A 21,183-nucleotide genomic window follows, 5' to 3' on the forward strand; every position below is an offset into this window, starting at 1 on the left:
TAAATGTACACAAATGTTTTGTTCAAATTAAATTAATATTTTATTATTTATCATTTTATTATTTCTTATTAATTTATTTTTAATTTATAGTAATCAATTTTTAAAGTACAGCAAATATTAAATTGGTCAAAAGTGATCCTAAATACAATTTTAATGCTACAACAGATTTATTTTTTACGTAAATGGTGTTTTTTGAACTTTATATTCATTAAAGAATCCCGAAAAAATGTATCATGAATTCCACAAAAATATTAACTATTTTTAACATTGATAATAATCAGCATATTAGAATGATTTCTGAAGGATCATGTGGCACTGAAGACTGGAGTAATGATGCTGAAAATTCATATTCATAAAATTATATTTTGTAATGGCTGCTGAAAATTTACAGGAATAAATTATCACAATATTACAGTTTTAACGTTTGTTCATCATTTTTATGATGGATTTCTGTTCCACTGATCTATAAAATATACACAATCATCTTTTTAAATATATATTTGTGCATACTAATAGTGTAATCTATAATAAGCTTAATTTACATACAAAGAAAGATGAATGACAATGACTTAACATGCATATTCATTATTGCTTTTTTGCAGGATTTAGCACCTGGTTGAAGCAGATTGCAGTATACGGTTAGCAAATAAGACTGCACTGAATTTCTTACAAAGCAGCCATGTGTCAGATCAACCTAACACTCTGAACCGACCTGCAAGATGGGGAATTTCACCGCGCTAATTGTGTTGAGCACACATTTTGTGCCGTTATCTGATTTGCATAATTCCTTTAGTGAATCAGGTGTTAAAACAAAGCAGAAAGCACATGCAAAAATAAACTGGAGTGAATTCCCTCCTCATTATTTCTGTTTGGTGCAGCCAGCTGTGCAGAAATTACACACTACACCTTTAAAGGTATAGCTCACCAAAAAATGACATTTCGTTGAAAATTTACTTGTTTCTTCATGGGAACAGACTCACATTCTGACGGCACCCATTCACTGCAGAGGATCCATTGGTGAGCAAGTGATGCAATGCTACATTTCTCCAAATCTGATGAAGAAACAAACTCATCTACTGTACATCTTGGCCTGAGGGTGAAAACATTTTCATGTTTGTGTGAACTGTTCCTTTAAAGCTCTGGAGGAAGATTCATCCAGACTATCGGATGAGCCTGATGTCGTATGTAAATGACTCTGGGATGGGTCGATCGGTGCTCTCAGAGGTTTTATCTTAAGGGTTCATTTCCTGGCCAGGTAAAGTGAGAGACACTGAGTATATGAGTCCGGGTGAGAGATAGTTCACATGCAACCCTCCATCGGAGATGATCAAACATCTCATCTTAAAGAGAATGCCTAATGCTCCTTGTGTTTTTGTTTGCACAGTTTTTTCTTTGCACGCATCTTATTTGTCATGCAGATAAAAAACAAACATTCAAACTGAAAGCTAAACTGAAACCACTCAGGGGTTTTATCTAAGAGAAGACAGTGTTTGCTTTAAACAACTTGTCAGTTTTCTTTTGAATTATTCCTCTGCTTCAGGGTAAAATCATCTGTATACACACACACACACACACACACACACACACACACACACACACACACACACACACACACACACACACACACACACACACACACACACACACACACACACTCCTGCTCTGTTGCTGGTGTATTTCTGATGGGTTTTTGTGAACAGTGGCTCTTTAAAGGCTCCAGATATCATGTGTCCGGCAGATCTTCCAGCTGTGTGTATCAGTATCTCATTAACATCAGCAACACTACAAAACACACTAGTTGAGCTGTTTACTAAGTGAAGCATCACTATCCCTAAAGCTCATATTTAGAAAATGATTTTAACAAACCCAGAACAATAAATCATGAACGACTCGAAAAATCCCACAGGCTTACTGTACATTTAAGGAGAAACCCAAGCCATTTCTACAGAGACTGTTCTAACCAGCAACCACACAGAACAATCTACTGGAGCTCCTAATCTGAGCTGTACAGCTGTGCGCCTGATGTCTCTTAAATTAATGAACAATATGTCACACTCTGTGTGAGAGAGAGTGAAATAGTGGGAGATTTATAAAGAGAGAGATATTGCTGGTATGCAATTGCTTCATATGCTTATTTACTAGATATGAATAAATCACCATTCTAATATATGTAAAACACCTGCTTTAGATATTCATGTCATTGTGTGAAATTATTTTAATCTAAATGTGCTGGGGTAAATATATGTGTTGAAGCCGTATATCATGCATGTATGCAGTATATGCAATGCAGAGAGATGCGCATGCTGGATCGTATGCATGAGATCTGTTCTCTAATCTCAGAGAGTCAGGGTTCGTTCGTTTGGGCAGCTGGTGGCTCCGGGTCGAAGAGCTGATTTTCTGTAATCCACAAGTCAGTTTTTCCACTGATAACATCCACAATAAAAAGACCGCCAAACATGCTGACATATAAAGCAGTCATAACTCTGAAACCTCACTCGATTTCGACCAGCTGCACTATTAAACTGGAAAAACCCACCGACTTACAATGAAAGAGGGACTCAAGCTGTGTATAAATACTCAAGTATATTTATATTTAATAAATAAATCAATAATTACACATAATTTAATTTTTAATTAAAAGGAATGTAAGTGAAGGTCTTTAAACCTAAATCTGATCAAATTTAAAAAATTAATTAATACAAAATAATTATTAAATAAAAAACAAATAATAATTAAAAAAATATAATATAATAATATTAGTATGAATAAATAGTAAAATTAATTTAACAACAATAGTACTTCTATATATATATATTATATATATATATATCTATATATATATATATACTTTAGAAATGGCTTTTTAGATTTTGATTTATGTTATTTATATAATTTTTGTTTGTATTTAATATGATTAATAAATGTTTGTTTACTAGTTTTAGTTTATATATATAATTTAGTATTTTAAAGTAGTAATTTTAATTTATCTATGCATTTGTTTCTTTATTTATTACGTTTCTTTTACCCTTTTGTTTAAATTGAGATATTACCAGGTATAAAGATCTTCATAATCATCCTAAAAATATGGAGATTTTCAATTCTTTCAAATTAGAAAAACTATGCAAACAATCCTTGCACTACTAGTCACTGTTTATTCCATTATAGTCCATTTATTAGACCTAAACATTAATTTCTTTCACCTGAAAGTAATTCACAGTCTTATTCAATGTAAGTACTTCAATACTTTTGAAAATACTCATGTACTCATTTACAGTTGAACCAAAGAAGCTTTGCTAATTATGAGATCATGAGTATAAAATAACTCTCATAACTGATGTAGTAAAGTTTATCGCTCAGTACTGCATGACACTCATTTCTGATCTGAGTGTTGAATATGTGCTTTTTTTGGTGAGGATCTATATTCAAACAAGCTATTTTCTATTCATAACACAGAAGAAGAACAGACTTCGATCCAAGAGTCTGATTGTGAGTGCCAGGTTTACTTCAAGCTTACATTTCTGTAATATTTCTTTATTATATCAGCACACAGAAATGAATGCATGCTGAGATTTCAAAGCAGAACTGATAATATTATTCTGTTGAGCAGAAAATGTCAGTATTTTACCACACTGTGAGGAATGAGATCAATAAAATATGATTATTTATATCATATACCATGTGGCTACAGAGCAAATGGGATTAGTATTTTTCATAACTATTCTTATTTGAAATTCTAATGAGAACATCTGAACAAAAACAGAGGTTTGATTGCATAGTACATTTATGCTTTTATCAAAAGCCGCTTACAAAAGAAGAACAACAGCAATTTGTGAAAGAGCCAACAATATTTGTACAAACTGTACAATAAATATATTGTTCACATCTCCTCATCTGGCAGTTCCTCTGTTTCTGATACATCAGTTCACGTCTGTGTTAAATACAGAGTCAATATGACTATCCCAAATCCTAATCACAGACCATGTAAAAGTAAATCCAAAACCTTTTCCCAAGCAGATTTCTAAACGCTGAGCCAGAAGTTCAAACCAACAGATTAATGTGTGTGTGTGTGTGTGTGTGTTTGTTTTCATGTGCCTTTAAGAGAATGCATTCTGCCTCACATCAATGTCAACGTGTCAACACAAACTAATCTGGATTATATTCAAATGAAAGAGAGATTTCTGAATGTGCCCTCAAGAAAAACATGAATGAAAGGAAAGAGAAACTGCACAAAGATTTGAGCTTTTCTTTGCTGTGACATCTCATGGCAACATGTCAATCCATATTAAAAAGAAATGACAGCAAAGGCTGAGAGGTGTGTGTGGTAAGTGTGCATGTGTGTGTGTGTGTGTGTGTGTGTGTGAAATCTATAGATTGACACCTGGTTCCTATGGCAACCAAAAGATGGTCCTGTAACCTGTGAAACAGATGCTGTGTGTGTGTGTGTGTGTGTGTGTGTGTGTGTGTGTGTGTCTGCATATAATCTACAGTCCATGAGATCTGAACTTATATTGCACAGTTTTTACATTTTTTTCAGTATCGGTGTTCATTTCATCTTTCCTAAAAGGACAGTTAAAAAAAAAAAAGGAAAAAAAATTCTGCCATTTACTCACCCTCCACATGTTACAAACTTGTATAAGTTTCTTTCTTTGTTGAACACAAAAGAAGATGTTTTGAAAAAGTCGGTAACCAAACGGGAACCAATGACTTCCATAATACTTTTTTACATATTATGGAAGTTAGTGGTTACTGTTAACATGAGGTTAAGTAAATGATGAAAGAATTTACATTTTTGGGTGAACTATCCCTTTAATATCTATAATTTACTGTGTGAAACAGATTGAGATTAAACCTATAATGGAGCATCAAAATTACCAGTAATAGTGAAAATCTGGTAAAACAATAATCTAATGTTTCTATCTCTCTGCATGTGTATGTATGTATGTATATATATATATATAGTCATGATACTAAGGTTGTATCAAACAAGCAGGGTGATGAAGATAATTCCAAACAGGCTTTAATAAATCCAAAATATGATCCAAGCAGAGAGAACAGCATCAACAGCAACAACACCCGACAATTAAGGGGTGAAAGGCATGAACTTAAATACTAAAGTTAATGAGGTGTGCACAGTTGAACAGAATTACATAAATTTACAACACATTAACAGACAAGGAAACACAAGACAAAATTAAATGAAAGACAAAATGAAAACAAAGATCACATGATGTGAGTGTGACAGCTATATATATATATATATATATATATATATATATATATATATATATATATATATATATATATATATATACACACACACACATTCATAATGCCTTAAAATTACCCTTAGTTCCATTGTTCACGATTATACAGGTACATGGTTACTGTAAACCAAGTAGCTGAATTACAATTTAAGACTCAACCATTTATGCTCACACTTTCAGAAATTACAACGCATGTGCTCATGAATTAACAGTGTGTATGTAAATGGTTTGTGAAAGATACAGAAGATTACAGGGTGCATAATAAAGGAGGATTTGTGTTAGCTTTATTTAAAAAAATAACAGAAGTCTATGGGATGTCTTCACTGAGATCAGTGAATATTTGAGTTTTGAATCAGAGGGAATTGCCTTTTAAATGCACTGCTGTCAGGTGTGTGTGTGCGTGCGTGTGTGTGTGTGTGTGTGTGTGTGTGTGTGTGTGTGTGTGGAGGAGAGAATAACCTTGCAATAAATTCACCCTTTACTTTCACGAACAGTTTTATGTGTGTGTTTGTGGCCTTTCATACTCTTAGCTTTCCAAGCGAACAATCTGTGGTCAGAGGCACAGCAGTGTGTGTGTGTGTGTGTGTGTGTGTGTGTGTGTGTGTGTGTGTGTCTCAGCCTTTGACACCAGACCATCTGTGTTTGAATCAAATATCACAGGTGACTCTGAATATCCATGAAACACTGATGCCACACTGTCCTTCTGCCATCAACGTCAAACAACACAAACAACACTCTTTGAAGAGTCTGTATCACATTTGCGTTTACATTTATGATTTTTTTCAAAGCGGCTCACAATAGAAATATTGTAGTTTAATTTTAATGTAGTTTGCAGACACACTCTACACAAAGCTTCCACTCCAGTCCAGCCAGATCATTTATAGAAACTCAATTTCAAAGCATGATTATGACATCACATCTCATTAACATTGGACCGCCCACGTTTACATATCATTACACTAACTGTTTTTGGTTAAACAAAAATGTTATACGTATGTGTTATAGGGAGACTTCAGAGCAAAAATAAAACAAACTGACACCAAACCGATTAATATTTCTCCTTGTAGAACATGAAAGAGGCTTCAGAAAGAACTGAACATAAACATGAATCACATGACATTTCTCAAACACTCAGTCCAACTGTGATGTAAAACCATCTTGAGTTCTGCTCAGAAACAATTGATCTGTGACATGTGTTGGTCTTAGATCTGAACAGAAGAAAAACCACACCAGCAACCCCACAGAGACGGTAAAAACTCACCCTCCATTGCGTACTTCATATCCATGGCGAAGAGGTTCCACATGATTTCAGCACTAATTCTACCCATATTCAACTCTTGAGGGAACCTGAAATTAAATAAAAACAGACATCATTAAAATTATATACAGCAAGATGGTCCTAATCTTCATTAAGGCCAAATAAAGACCTGTTGTCTGTGATGCACCACATATGCAGCAATTAATTAAACTTAATTACTTTAAAAATTAAACATTTATTTTATAAATATTTATAAATATATAATAAATAAATAAATATATATATATATATAATATATATATATATATATATATATATATATATATATATATATATATTATATATATATATATATTAAAAAAGTCATTAAAATTTGACAAATATATATATATAAAATATATATAAATTTGTCAAATTTTATTGACGTTTTATTGGAATTATGTATAATAAAAAAATCCATAAATAAATAAAATATTAAATGATAGAATGAATAATAAATGCAATATTAAATTTGCTAAATATATATTTTAATAACCTTTTATTAGAATAATTTTATTTAGAGATTCCAAAAGAAAGAAAGAATTTGTTAATTAATAAAAAAGAAAGAGGAAGAAAAGAAAAGAAAGAAAGAAAGAAAGAAAGAAAGAAAGAAAGAAAGAAAGAAAGAAAGAAAGAAAGAATAAATGTTTGAAATGAATTTTAAGAATATATATTGAATGTCTTTTTATTAGAATTATTTTTATTTATAAACTCTAAAGAAACAAAGAAAGAAAGATTAATACATAATTAGTGTAGTAATAAATTTGCCAAATATATATTTTCATGACTTTTTATTAGAATCCATTTTTATTTAAAAATTCCTAAAGAAAGAATGAAGAATAAGTAAGCGTTTGAAATAAAATAAATATTGTAATAAATCCAGCAGTTTCAGTTCTAGAGGTCTAGGTCTTGTCTTCACTCCACCTCTGAAACTCCATCTGCTACACAACACACAAACCCTCTAAAAAACACATGCATACTCAACACAAATGTGACTGATCATATGAAATATCTCCGTTACTATGACAGAGAGAAGAGAGGGGTGTAAGAGGGTCTCGTCCCGTTTTAGACGTGTGTGTTTTTCACATGCGAGCACATTCTGCTTATGGACACCAATTTCACTGTACTACCCATCGCACGATCTGTTTCCATGGCAACCGCCGCCGTACCGTTTCAGTGAGTGAGTGAAGCGACCAGTTCTCTGCTCTCCCCCACCGATCAAGAACAATCTCAGATCAATCTACACCAGACCCAACTCGGTTTAATTGCTTTAGGAGGGACAGAAGAAGCTCTCAGAGATGGACACATATGGATGCAATTGAACACACTGATCATGAACTCTCATAGTGATGGACGGACGTGTTCCTAACCATAGTCATTTACTATGCTTCATTTAGGGAGCGTCTCTCTCTCTCTTGATCACTCTCTGCTGTGAACCCAATCTGGTTTTCAAATCTTTAGGACTGACCATCCACACTGTAATTTTGCAAATGATGGAACAGATCCAGTTGCTCAGATAATGTACAGCAGTGACTTAAATTCAGCATGAAACATCGTTCACAGGCCGTTTTGCTTCTGTAAAGTGATTTATTGTGCGAAACTGATTTTATCTGCTGGGAGGAAGAATGCGGAGGATGTCATTATTATTATGATGAAAGATTATTAAGACAAACATTGTTTCTTATAACAGCACATAGCGATGAATTGTTCATAATAAGACCAGGAACATGTAATAAGGAAATAAAGCCATGTTGACTTTAAGTAGTTGTAGTGTAGAAATAGAGAATGGAAAGTCAGAAGTCTCCTTGCGCTAAATTCATTGCATGAGACCATTTAAAAGTTTGGGATTGGTAAGAATTATTTTAAAAGAAATTGATATTTTTATTCGGCATGGACTGATTAAATTGATCAAGAGTGGCAGTAAAGACATTTATAATGTTGCAAAAGATTTAAAATAAATGCTGTTCTTTTGAACTTTCTACCCATCAAAGAATCCTGAAAATGTTTTCAACATTGATAATAATCAGAAATGTTTCTTGAGCAGCAAATCATCATATTAGAATGATTTCTGAAGATCATGTGACACTGAAGACTGGAGTAATGATGCTGAAAATACAGCTGCGCATCACAGAAATAAATTACATTTTAAAATATACTACAATAGAAAACACACACACTTGAAATTCTAATAATATATCACAATATTAAAGTTTGTACTGTATTTTTGATCGAATAAATGCAGCTTTGCAGAAGAGACTTCTTTCAAAAGCATTAAAAAATCGTACCAACCCCAAACTATTGAACAGCAGTGTGAGCTTTTGAGGCATTGCTGTAATGCACATAGTCATGCATATTTTGTGTGTAGAATTGCACACAAGTTCCACATTACAATGGAAAAGAGTGAATTCAGGCAGCATGGGATGATACTTTGCACATGACATTTGAAAAATGTGGCATCCCTAAATATTTCAAAACCTGAAATCCAATCCATTTTCAAAAATCTGATTTATTTGGAATTCAAGCTATATATAAATTTGGTTTGGATTGGATTTGTTTTTTTGCTGCCTGTTGAAACAAAGATTTATTTATTTTATTTCAGAGTTTGTGTGGCAGCGCTGTACTGATATTCCTCCAATATTCTGCCCAGAGTTCGTTCTAAACAAATAACAAATAATTCAGCACCAATCTCTGAACCCACAGACTCTATTCATACTTTATTATTTACGAAAAACCTCAATGTAACATCTGATTTTAGATTTTGTAAAGTGTATACCTTAACAAAAGTCAGATTAAGGTTTAAAAATCTCACACTGACTTGATGGAATTTTCATCATTTGAAATAAGGTATGATGTCATAATATTTGCATACTGAACTGTGATTGGTTTGTTGCTGCAGTGTAATCTTACATTAGAGTGATTCTGATGCTGAATTTCATCCTAAAACTTAGAAACACAAAAACAGACAAAACACAGAAACCACATATTCTGACAAAAGTTTCTTAGGGGCAGCAAATCTAGTTTTCCTTTGTTTAATCGAGACCAGAAACTAATGACTCTATAAGTCCAGTAACATCTCACACACACAGACTACTGCAAAAGGTGAGATAAAAGATAAGAGAGAGTTGAATAAACACAAACGCCTGAAGCGGAAGAAAAACAAATTGAGAGATAGAGGATTCTTCTCTGGGTTTGTCCAGGATGATGAATCATTCACAACTAATGCCTGCCTGTGAATTTCTGTTGAAGAAACTGCTATCGATGTCTGTTTTGCACACACACACACACACACACACACACACACACACACACACACACACACACACACACACACACACACACACACACGTCACATATTGCATTTCATATTGCCTATGAGATACTGCAATATGGATATGTTCAGAACATCCCAAAATCAAATCTTAATAAAAAAGGAAAGCTTTAATTGTTTAGACGTTGTTGTTTTATATCTCAGAAGACTGTCAGAAGGGATTTTTAGTTATGTTTAACTGAAGTATTAACTTTGTTTCTCCTAAAATTGAAAACATTCAATCAGTTAGAATGCACAGCTTTAAATTAAATGTTTTTTTTTTTTTTTTTTTTTTTTTTTTTTTTACATATAATATCTCAGAAAAAATAGAGATATTATATGTAAGAGATCTCTTTGCAATTTTTTTCTTTCCTATGGAAAGAACACAACAACATATGGTACAGATACATTCAGATGGCTTCAAAATGCATTTGTGTGTGTGAGATACGCACTGGTTAATGATGGGTGTGTAGGCCATTCTGTCCTCATCAATAACAGACACCATCAGCGTGATCAGTTTGGGCCAGAAGTCCAGGTTCTTGATGGACGGACCCTGTTCCTCACGCGGCAGATCCTGTTTTTTAGCCTGAAAAGACAGAAGATTTAAACAGATAATGAAAATCTCTCCCACGTGTTTGGAGTTTAAATAATTCAGTCTGGTTAACTGATGGGACAGAGGAGAATCTGAACACTCGGCACTCTGGTTAAGTGTTTTTGCTTCACAAGACACATTTTATTAGGCAGTGCAAACACACACACATCTACATTACATTTACATTTATGCATTTAGCAGACACTTTTATTCAAAGTGACTTACAGTGCATTCAGCTAAACATTTTTTTAATAGCTAAATATTTGTAATTTTCTGTAAAGTTGCTTTGCAATGATTTGTATCATAAAAAGTGCTATACAAATAAACTTGAATTGAATTGAACATTTTTTTTACCAGTATGTAAACACAAACACACAGAACTCTGATTAAAATAATTTAAACAGCACATTCATATTTAGTGTTTTCTGTCCTTTAAGCTCATTAATGTCTTCATTAATTATGTAAATCCTGAGATCTGCAACAACTTCAGCTAAACCATTTACTAAAGCTACTGTAACATTGTCAGTGTTCAGGATCCTACTAGTCTATGCACAACAGTAGACTAGTAGAATAGAATACTATCTGATTAGACCGGTAACCTACTCAGTAGTTCTTAACCAGGAGGGCTCAAGGCGGCAAAAATTATTCAAAATAAGATGCAAGTTTTAAAATAAGCTAAAAAAATAAATCTTTTTGCAAAGTTATATTTTATTGGGTAGAAACTGTTAGTAAAAACCTTATCCTCAATCCTTGTGCAGTAAATCATTGGTTAACAATGGTATCCCTGAGGCACATTCAGCTCCTGAAATGTTATTATTTTTAATAGTTACTTATTTTAATCTATAGACACGTCTAGTTTCTGTATATACAAAAAAAGAAAGTTTTGAAAACTTTGTCATTAATGCAGATACCAGAGGAAACCTATTAGTCACTTGACTATAATGTTATGGAAAGTGGGACATCTTGGAGTCAAAAAGGTTGAGAACTAGATAACGCCTGTGGTCATAGTGAAGGACAATATTAGGAAATATCAAGATGTTGCATTGAATCTTAAAAGTCAAAATGACATGACAACAACCCATGACATGCAAAAAAGTGAAAAGTGACATGACATACAGCCAAGTATGGTGACCCGAGTACTCAGAATTCGTGCTCTGCATTTAACCCATCCAAAGCACACACACACAGCCGTGAACACACACACACACACACACACCGTGAACAAGTGGGCAGCCATTTATGCTGCGGCGCACAGGAAGCAGTTGGGGATTCGGTGCCTTGCTCAAGGGCACCTCAGTCATGGTATTGACGGCCCGAGACTCGAACACACAACCCCAGGTTGTTAGGAGTCAAATTCTCTAACCACTAGGCAACGACCTACACCATGTGAAGCCAACATGTGAAGCCAATTTGAACAGGATTTTAAACCAAGGTAAATTGTAAAATAGAATAAAATAAAAGGTAAAATAAAATACTGGGGAAAATGGGCATCACATATAAGGAAGGATTCAGACCTGAATTCAGGTTTACTAAAATAATGCCTTAAAAGCTTCTTGGCTGTTGGCATATCCAATAATCTGTGCAGCCTGGTGACATCAGGAGGAAAGGAAGGTCATTTCAGTCATTTCAGGGGTGGAACAATTACATTTTGATAAATGATTGCAAAGACAAACTTGACTGTTTTTCAGGGTCCAGTATGTGTTCTTTAAAAAAGGAAATGGTAAAGGCTCACAAGCCAAGGCCAAAAAAAAGATTCATTAATTATGCAAAATAAAACCAGGAATGTGTTCTATGATAGTAAAAGGTGCTAGTTCAAGGATTTTTTTTTAAACTGACATTTTTGTTCAAGTTTTTTTTTCCTCCTCATAGTCCTTCCTCAATCACTTAACAGGAGTTTTGTCTGGCACTACGACTGAATTTCTGCCAATTCTAATAACCTGAGAAAGATTGACAGCTACAACATTAGTGTTTAACAGCGATTAAGCTGTGAAACATGCACTTATATCAGAAGTACACTGTAAGCACATTCAAACAGCACATATCTGCTAAACTTGCTCTCAAGACTTCCTTGACCTTTATAAATAGCAACACCAAGGTCATGAGTTCGATTCCCAGGAAATGCACAAACTGAATAAAATACAAACCTTAAATGCATGTAAGCCACATTGGATGAAAGCATCTGCCAAATGCATAAACAGGAATTCAACATGCTTTTATAGCTATAGTTACATTCTAGACAAACACAAGCATATTAAAGATGTACTGAAAAAACAGAAAAATAATACAGAGAACCACTTGTATTGTTCCAAACATGACTGACAATTGTGCTGCTATTTGTAAGTCACCCAAATCCAAAGAAATCAACATTCAGTGTGCATCTATAGACACCAGCTATTGCACCGTGAGTGTGATTGGCTGAATTACAGGTGCCACCATCTCTTGGCACACAGGTCAGAGTTTACCCTGGGTGAATGTTTGTTTATCATGGATCTGGATGGTAAAATCAGCACTCTCACTTCCCTCCTACTGCCTCTCCCACAATGCACTTCTGTCTGACATCAGGCCAGGCTTATTTGATGGACAACTGGGCATCATGCCAGGTTTATTTGGGGCATCTCTCTGGGTTGTTTTCCACGGCAAGACAATTCTCAGTGAAACACGAGAGCTTTGGAATTCTCCGGTCTCTGGGAGTTCTAGAATTAGATTCCAGTAGTACTGTGGGAAATGTATGAGTTGGAGCTGTCCATGGTATTGAAGCATCATTCAAGGTGTTGCTTCACTGTCCATGGTACTGAAACATTATTAACTTTGTAGCTTCACTGTCCATGGTACTGAAGCTTCATTCAAGGTGCTGCTTCACTGTCCATGGTGCTGAAACATTATTCACTTTGTAGCTTCACTGTCCATGGTACTGAAACATTATTTTTTTTGTAGCTTCACTGTCCATGGTACTGAAGCTCCATTCAAGGTGTAGCTTCACTGTCCATGGTGCTGAAAACATTATTCACTTTGTAGCTTCACTGTCCATGGTACTGAAACATTATTCTTTTTGTAGCTTCACTGTCCATGGTACTGAAGCTTCATTCAAGGTGCTGCTTCACTGTCCATGGTGCTGAAACATTATTCACTGTGTTGATTCGCTGTCCATGGTACTGAAGCGCCATTCAAGGTGTTGCTTCACTGTCCATGGTGCTGAAACATTATTCTCTTTGTAGCTTCACTGTCCATGGTGCTGAAACATGTTAATCATGCTAGCAACATGCTAGTAACTTGTTAATCATGTTAACAACATGCTAGTCACTTGCTAATCATCCTAGCAACATGCTAGTCATTTGCTAATCATGCTAGCAACATGCTAGTGACATGCTAATCATGCTAGAAACATGCTAGTGACATGCTAGTAACTTGTTAATCATGCTAGCAACATGCTAGTCACTTGTAATCATGATAACAACATGCTAGCGGCATGCTAGTAAGTTGCTAATCATGCTAGAAACCTGCTAGTTATCTGTTAATCATGCTAACAACTTGCTAGTAACACCATAGCAACCACCCTGAGTACCATAGCAACCACATAGCAACACCTTAGCCACCACCTCGGGTACCCTAACAACTGCATAGCAACACCCTAGCAACCACCCCAAGTACCTTAGCCACCACATCTATCTATCTACTGTATCTATGACAGACTGTATTGCCTTCAAAACATTCAAACTGTAAGCATTTAAAACTACTTTAAATTTCAAACTATTTCAGACAGAAAACCATCAAACTTAAAACTTTTTAAACTTCTTAAACTTTTCAAAGTTTTTTTAAACTAAAGTTTGTCTTGATTAACTTTTTTTTTTTTTATATCTAGTTCACTTTGTTGATTCGATGTCCATGGTACTGAAGCTTCATTCATATTTTTATTTATTTATTTATTTTTCGTGCCATAATTTAGTTTATGTTTAGGGTCAAAGAATGTGTAATTTTTTTAAATAAATTAATACTTCACATTTAATACTGCACTGAGTAAATACAACTGCACAAAACAAAAACTGTGTCCGTCTTTATTTCAGGCTGCAAAGCAACAAAATGTGATTATTTTTTGAGGGGGGGGTTGATATGTTTGATGTCAGAAGGACTTGTAAGAAATCTGATTTCTCCGCATGTGTCTTTTTAAGGATCAGTTTACAGAAACATATCAAAACAGTCAATTCCTAAACAGGGCAAAAATGCATCATGGCTTATGTAACGTATTAAATATGCTCTATGCCACATCACATCCTGTGGTACACACTTTTGTGTGTTTTTGTACAATAGTAAGGATTTTTCTCCCTTTCTCTCAAGCATGGTGCTTCCTGCAAGGCCACAACAGCGAGTGTTTTATTATTCAGTCATCTTGTCTTAAGCACCACACAGTTGAACACTAAGACCTGTGTGTTTGTACTAGTCTACATTTACAGTAAGTCCAGCAGTAATACAATGAACACACATGCACATATAAGCTTTGTTGAAGCCTAATATGTGACTCAGAGACTTTCATGCTGACGTCTGTGTTGTGTATATGGGTCTGTATGTGGCATGTGAGCGTGCGAAACACAGTTTTACTAAAGGAAAAAGCAGCTCCTTGAGGGCGTTGAGTAATATGTGCTGAATTAGATTAGAGTCAGAGCAGGAGCACAACACCAGCTCACATTCCTCTACTGTTGTGTCTGTAGAATGAGAGAAACACCTGTCTTTGATTCCTGTTATGAATGTGGAACAGCAGGATTTGTTACATATGAAAGATAAGGAGTAACATTTATAATGCTAAAACACGAGTGACTCTGTAGAGCAACCACAAAGCAGCATCCTAGTAACTGCATAGAAACCAACCAGCAACCACATTGCAACGCCCTAAATGCCTTGGTAGATACATAGAAACACCCAATGACATCCTAAAACTACAACACCAGGTGTGTGTGTGTGTGTGTGTGTGTGTGTGTGTGTGTGTGTTTGTGTCTGTATGTCACTTCCCCAATTCAAGTTCATGGCGACAATGACAAGAAAGAGTGCCCACATCTGCCTGTCATCACACTGAGACACGAGTGAGGTTATCATTAAGAGACAAAGGACACACACACACAAACACACACACACACACACACACTCTTCACACAAAGACTATTTCTCATGCAGCTGAGTCACTCCACCCAAATGAGGGATGGAGGGATGGATTTTCCTCAGGGTGTGTGTGTGTGTGTGTGTGTGTGTGTGTGTGTGTGTGTGTGTGTGTGTGTGTGTGTGTGTGCATCAGAGAACTGATTGTTCCAGTGCAGAAGAAGATGATTTTGGAAAGATAAAATACTACTTTATCCTTCTTTGGCGTGCATGTATCTCTGTAGGTTGAATTAAAAATTAGACAGAAAATTTTCTCAATTTTTTGTGTAATTTTGAAAAAGATGCACGGATTGAAATTAGAATGGATTAAATGAGAAAGGGTTTATTATCATATTGTTTGACTGTGCTGTTTCCTTTCCTTGTCTTCTTGTGTGTATTTAATCAATGCATGTTTCTTTCCACAAAACATGGTTTTCCTTTTGAAATCATTAACATTCAGTTATATAGGTAGGAACATGATTTTGCTAGATCGTGAAAAGTATGTGGTCTGGAAGTAGGCGTTTGGCACTAATTGGCTGAAGTGACATTAACTGCAAAAGAAAGCCATTTCAGAGCAAATTATTATATGTTAATGACTACAAAATTCAAATGTCTATCTTAAAAAAAAATGGTAAAACATGATATAATACCTTTCTAATTTATCCATTTGCAAAAAGTGTTTGATGTTGGACAGCTACAAGTAACTTATCCATTACATTGCATTTATATTCATGCATCAACTTGGAAGATGCTTTTATGCAAATTTACATACTTAACCTTGACACAAATCAATGTGATGACATACATGGAGATAGCATGATGTTCTGTGTGCTGATCCTCCTGTCAGATTCACCCTCCGCTGACACACAATGGACTCTTCCGTCATCATTCTCCCCTCCGGATGAAGATGGGCTGCTCCAAAACACTCTCTGTCTTTTCTGTGGTAATTTTCTGCCCTCCAACAGAATCATTGTGTTTTTGGTGATTGTCTCTGGTGAAATGAGGGCCCTGCAGCAGGTCTGGAGTCATTTCATCCATATCTCACCCTCAAGCTTTATTTCAGCTTGCTTTTTCATTGCTCTTAAGGCTAAAAGCCAACATGAAACAGCGTTTTACAATCCTTGACACGGTTTGAGACACTGATGAGGTTTCTTCTGAAACTCTAAAGGAGACACCTGAGATTATCAGGCTCATGCTAAAAGATAATCTGCACTTCAGCATTAAAAACATTATTTATTTAAATGTATGAATTTGTGGGTTGGTATGTTTCTGATAAACAAGAACGTTCCTTGAAGCTCATGGTATTTAGATGTAAAATATATCTCTAATCATCTATAACACACGCCAGTCCTCTGCATATGACTATAATTAACTCTAATTAAAGGGTGCTTTAATGGCTTCGGATATGCATGTTTCTGGTGATGTTCTTTCAGGTGTGAGTTTTAACATGCATCTTGTAAATCACAGCTACCCGCTCTGCTAATTGCTTCTTCTGCAATATGTGCAGTTTATTTATTTATAGATCATAAATGCAAACGTAAAGTGGTTAGCATAAATAGCTGAATCTCTTGAGTCAACAACAGACTATATTTTCATCCAAATGCATCCAATAGGCAAAAAAAGGAATAATATTTTGCATAAAGAAAGATGCATATTTTCATCCCATTAACCTTTTGTATTTATTTATTTATTTATTGTTACATTCATCATTACTTTATATCAGCATTAAAGTGGTACAACAAATATGACAAATATTATATTTTTTTTTTAGAAATTCTATCATTGCAAACACTATTTATATCATTTTAGTTATGAATTAATGATATATTATTATAATTTACATGAATTTAATTTAATACGTAGGAACAATACAAATGTGAAATAATTGTCATGAAAATAATAAAAAATAGCCTTACAACTTTTTTAGTGGAAAATCTAATTTCATTTTTTTATTTAATTGTATTTTTTTTTTTTTTTTTTTTTTTTTGGAAGGTCAAAAAGAAAATATAAATGAAAACACTATATGACTATAATAAAGTTTATATATATATATATATAATATATAATATATATTATATAAATATATATATCAATATATATATATATATATATATATATATATATATATATATATATATCAAAAATTATCATTAAAGTGGTAGAAAAATTTTACTAAATAATATATATTTATTAAAAGTCATCAACACATTATTTAATAATTAATTTATTATAATTATTGTAATTATGATTTAATTTCATACTTGTATAAAAAAAAATTATATAGGATTAATTTCTTCATGCAAAATCTAAAATAAATTAATTAATAAATTAAAATAATATAATATATAATAATAAAAAATTCATTTTTTGTGGAAATTCCAACAGAAAATATAGTGACTCACACACCCAAATTATTATAAAATATTAATTTCTAATCAGTATTAATCCTGCACATTACTCATTACACATTACAAAATTTTATTTCGGCCAACATTTCGGGTCAATCATCGTCCTTCCTCAGACTTACGGCTGTACAACACCAACAAAATAAAACTTTTTGCAAATAAAGTTTTACGGTGATGTAAGATGGAGTAGTGTGTGAGATTTATACTTTCTTTTTTTTGGAAGATGAAATATGACCCGTACATGGTTCTTGACTGGTTTTGTGAAATTCACTGAAGTATGTTTTCTGTCAGTTTTTTAATCTCCTTTATCTCTGTAAATTTTCTGCAAATTCTTCTGACTCACTGCGTCTCATCTTATTCACACCACCATGCATCTTTGTTCTTTTCCGTCGCTCATGTTTTCCACGGATTTTCCTTCACTCACATCACACTACAACAGGATTTGTTGATTTCCCGCACACAGTGTTTAAGAAGCTTTTGACTATGATTATATAAACATAAGTACGCAACCCACCTGCTCAGTGATGCTGCTATATTTTATATATAAGACATTCAGAGGAGGAACATTGCATGTGCCACCAAATAAAAACCCTGTTATCCTCTCATGGGGCCTTGCCTCATTTAGAGAAGAGATGTGTCAGTCTGCTCCAAAAGCCACTAAAAATAAACCTCTCCACTAGCGAGAGTTAAACTGACCTGGTAATTTTAGCTGCGTTGTGTTTGGTGAAATCTGCTATAATCTGTTATTCATTAGGGCTGATGAACGTTCTCTGGGTGCTACGCTGTGTGCTTAGCACTGACTACACGTTAGAGTTCAGCGGCTGTGGACGAGCGTCTGTCTCATAGACTGAAGTGATGCTGACAGTCCTGTCCTGCAGAGCTCAATAAATGTACAGTATAAACAAAGAAACATAAGGATTTCTGCAGGACAGGACCAGTGTTATTAAAACTAACTATTAAAAACTGTTTTAGTTAATTCCAATAAAGCTGAAATAAATAAATAAATATATTATATATATATATAAGATATATATTATATTATATAGATATATATATTAATACTAAAAACATTTTGCCAACAATCGAACTACTAAAATTACTAAAACTGAAATAAAAATAAATTAAAGCTAAATTTAAATGTTTTAAAAATTTAAAACTTATAAAAATGACAAAAGCACAGCAAAATTACTAAAAAACCTATATAAATAAAAATTAAACATAATATAATAATAAATAAAAATAAATTATAATAATGATAATAATAAATAAAAAATATAGCTAAATGGAAAATGAAAAAACTAATAATAATGACAAATGCACAAAAAATTACTAAAACGTACATTAAAACATGAAAATATATATATAAAAAAAAGATATATCAATAAATATCAATGAATATTACAATAGTATAAAATTACTAAAATTAAAACTGAAATAAATAAATTAAAGCTAAATAAAAAAAAAATGCTAATAAAAAAGAAAAAAGCACATAACAAAATTACTAAAACTTGAACTAAAATAAACTGAATATACAAATAAAATCTATATTTATAAATAATAATAAATACTATAATTGCATATAAACATAACACTGCATAGTTACAGCTTTTTCACCAGGTCACAGAGCACATAAATAAAATATCTGCACACATGACACTAATAGGAAAAATGTGCTTAAATGCTCTTAAATCTTAAATGAATCATATGAACTTTTGTGATTTTCTATGCTGATGAAGGTTGGCAAGCCCTGGTCAAGATGCAGTAAAGAGCAGCATAAACATTCTTCCCATTTCCAAAATTCTTTTGTGCTTCACAGAGGAAAGTAGATGCATTTGGAACAGCATGAGGGTGAGTAAAGTATGACAGACTCATTTTTTGTGAGCTATCCCTCCTATAAACCTTAAAAAATCAATTAAATGTAGACACAAGAAACAATCTGAAAGGAGTTACAGAGAGAGATATAAACACCACAGCTAGAGAGTTTTATGACACTTTCTGCAAGCGTGACACTGTGACGGAGGATTCTGGGGTCAGCATATCAGATCATGTTGTGTGTGAACGCGTGAAAGCCACTGTGTTAGTGCGTGTGTCGTACGAATGGACCATGAGAAATTCTGTGGTCATGTCTGACTGGAGAGATCAGATCGAAGCGACCATACACACACACAGCAGCAACATCAGAAATAAATAGTGTCATAACACTTCTTGTACTTTACAACCGGGGTGAGAAGAGAGAGAACTTTTTTGCTCACTTCCAGCAAGGAAACACCCTTACCTCTCTCATTCCGCACCTTCTCTCTTTTTCACAAAAACACTCCACACAATCACAGATGTCTTGCTTGGAAAACGCATTGCAAGCATGCCATTCAGTACATATTTAACAAAACTCAGTACTCAAGGCCGACTGGGTTTTCCTTCAAGCCTCTGTCTGTTAAAACAACATAATGTTATTATTGTAGAGTCGGGCGCTGCAAATTACAAAACATTTATCACTGAATGACTGAAAGGTTTCATCAGTTGCACGTGTTTTGACAATTTAAATATTCCAAGCGATACGAAGACCATGAATGAGAACTCAATTCATGCAGAGGAAAGCTGCATCTCCAGCGTGCAAATACTGAATTGAGTCTATTGCTCCTAAATGGTCAAATGCAGGCCAGATATATCAAAATGGCTCAAAAACCACAGTCTATTAATGTCTTAAGTGAACATAAAACAATTGGAAAAGAAACCAGATTGTATCATTATATTGGATCTATGCATTAGGGTCTTGTTTAGTTATGTTAGCTGTAAATAATGTGACTATGTGACTGAACCACTGGCCTAACTAAGTCAGAAGAAAACATCCTTAGTAGTGAGCTATATTTTCACTTTAATCCACAAACCGGTCCCACCATGACAGTAGTTGCCCTGAAAGAGAAATCTAACCGTTAGAAGTCCAACGTTTGGCCCGCTCATTGCACCCCTTGTGGAAACACGGTCTGCATTCATGCATATTTTGGGTTGTACTGATCTTAAAAGAGTCTTTCTTAACCCAGCTGGTTAGTTTCGGCTCTTACCTGGTCCAGCAGGTTTGGTTGGTAGAGCTCATGGCAGTTGTCAAAGCATGTATTTGTATGTGGAGTCCAGACAGGCCTTCACACAGTCCTTAACCACCATACTGGCTCTGGGAGGATTCTGCAGCTCCTGCACCT

At 34.1% G+C, this 21,183-nt stretch overlaps 1 protein-coding gene across 1 annotated transcript in view; it reads right to left on the bottom strand.

The window, feature by feature from the left end:
* Positions 1-21,183, bottom strand: part of LOC109058679 (protein unc-13 homolog C-like) — a 135,359-nt gene that overhangs the window by 51,828 nt on the left and 62,348 nt on the right. The window contains 4 exon segments of the mRNA XM_042755624.1: positions 6,526-6,611; positions 10,321-10,454; positions 21,049-21,093; positions 21,095-21,181. Coding sequence (XP_042611558.1) covers positions 6,526-6,611; positions 10,321-10,454; positions 21,049-21,093; positions 21,095-21,181 — 352 coding nt within the window.

The sequence above is a fragment of the Cyprinus carpio genome, unplaced genomic scaffold (genome assembly GCF_018340385.1).
Source record: "Cyprinus carpio isolate SPL01 unplaced genomic scaffold, ASM1834038v1 S000006731, whole genome shotgun sequence".
NCBI classification, from domain to species: Eukaryota; Metazoa; Chordata; class Actinopteri; order Cypriniformes; family Cyprinidae; genus Cyprinus; species Cyprinus carpio.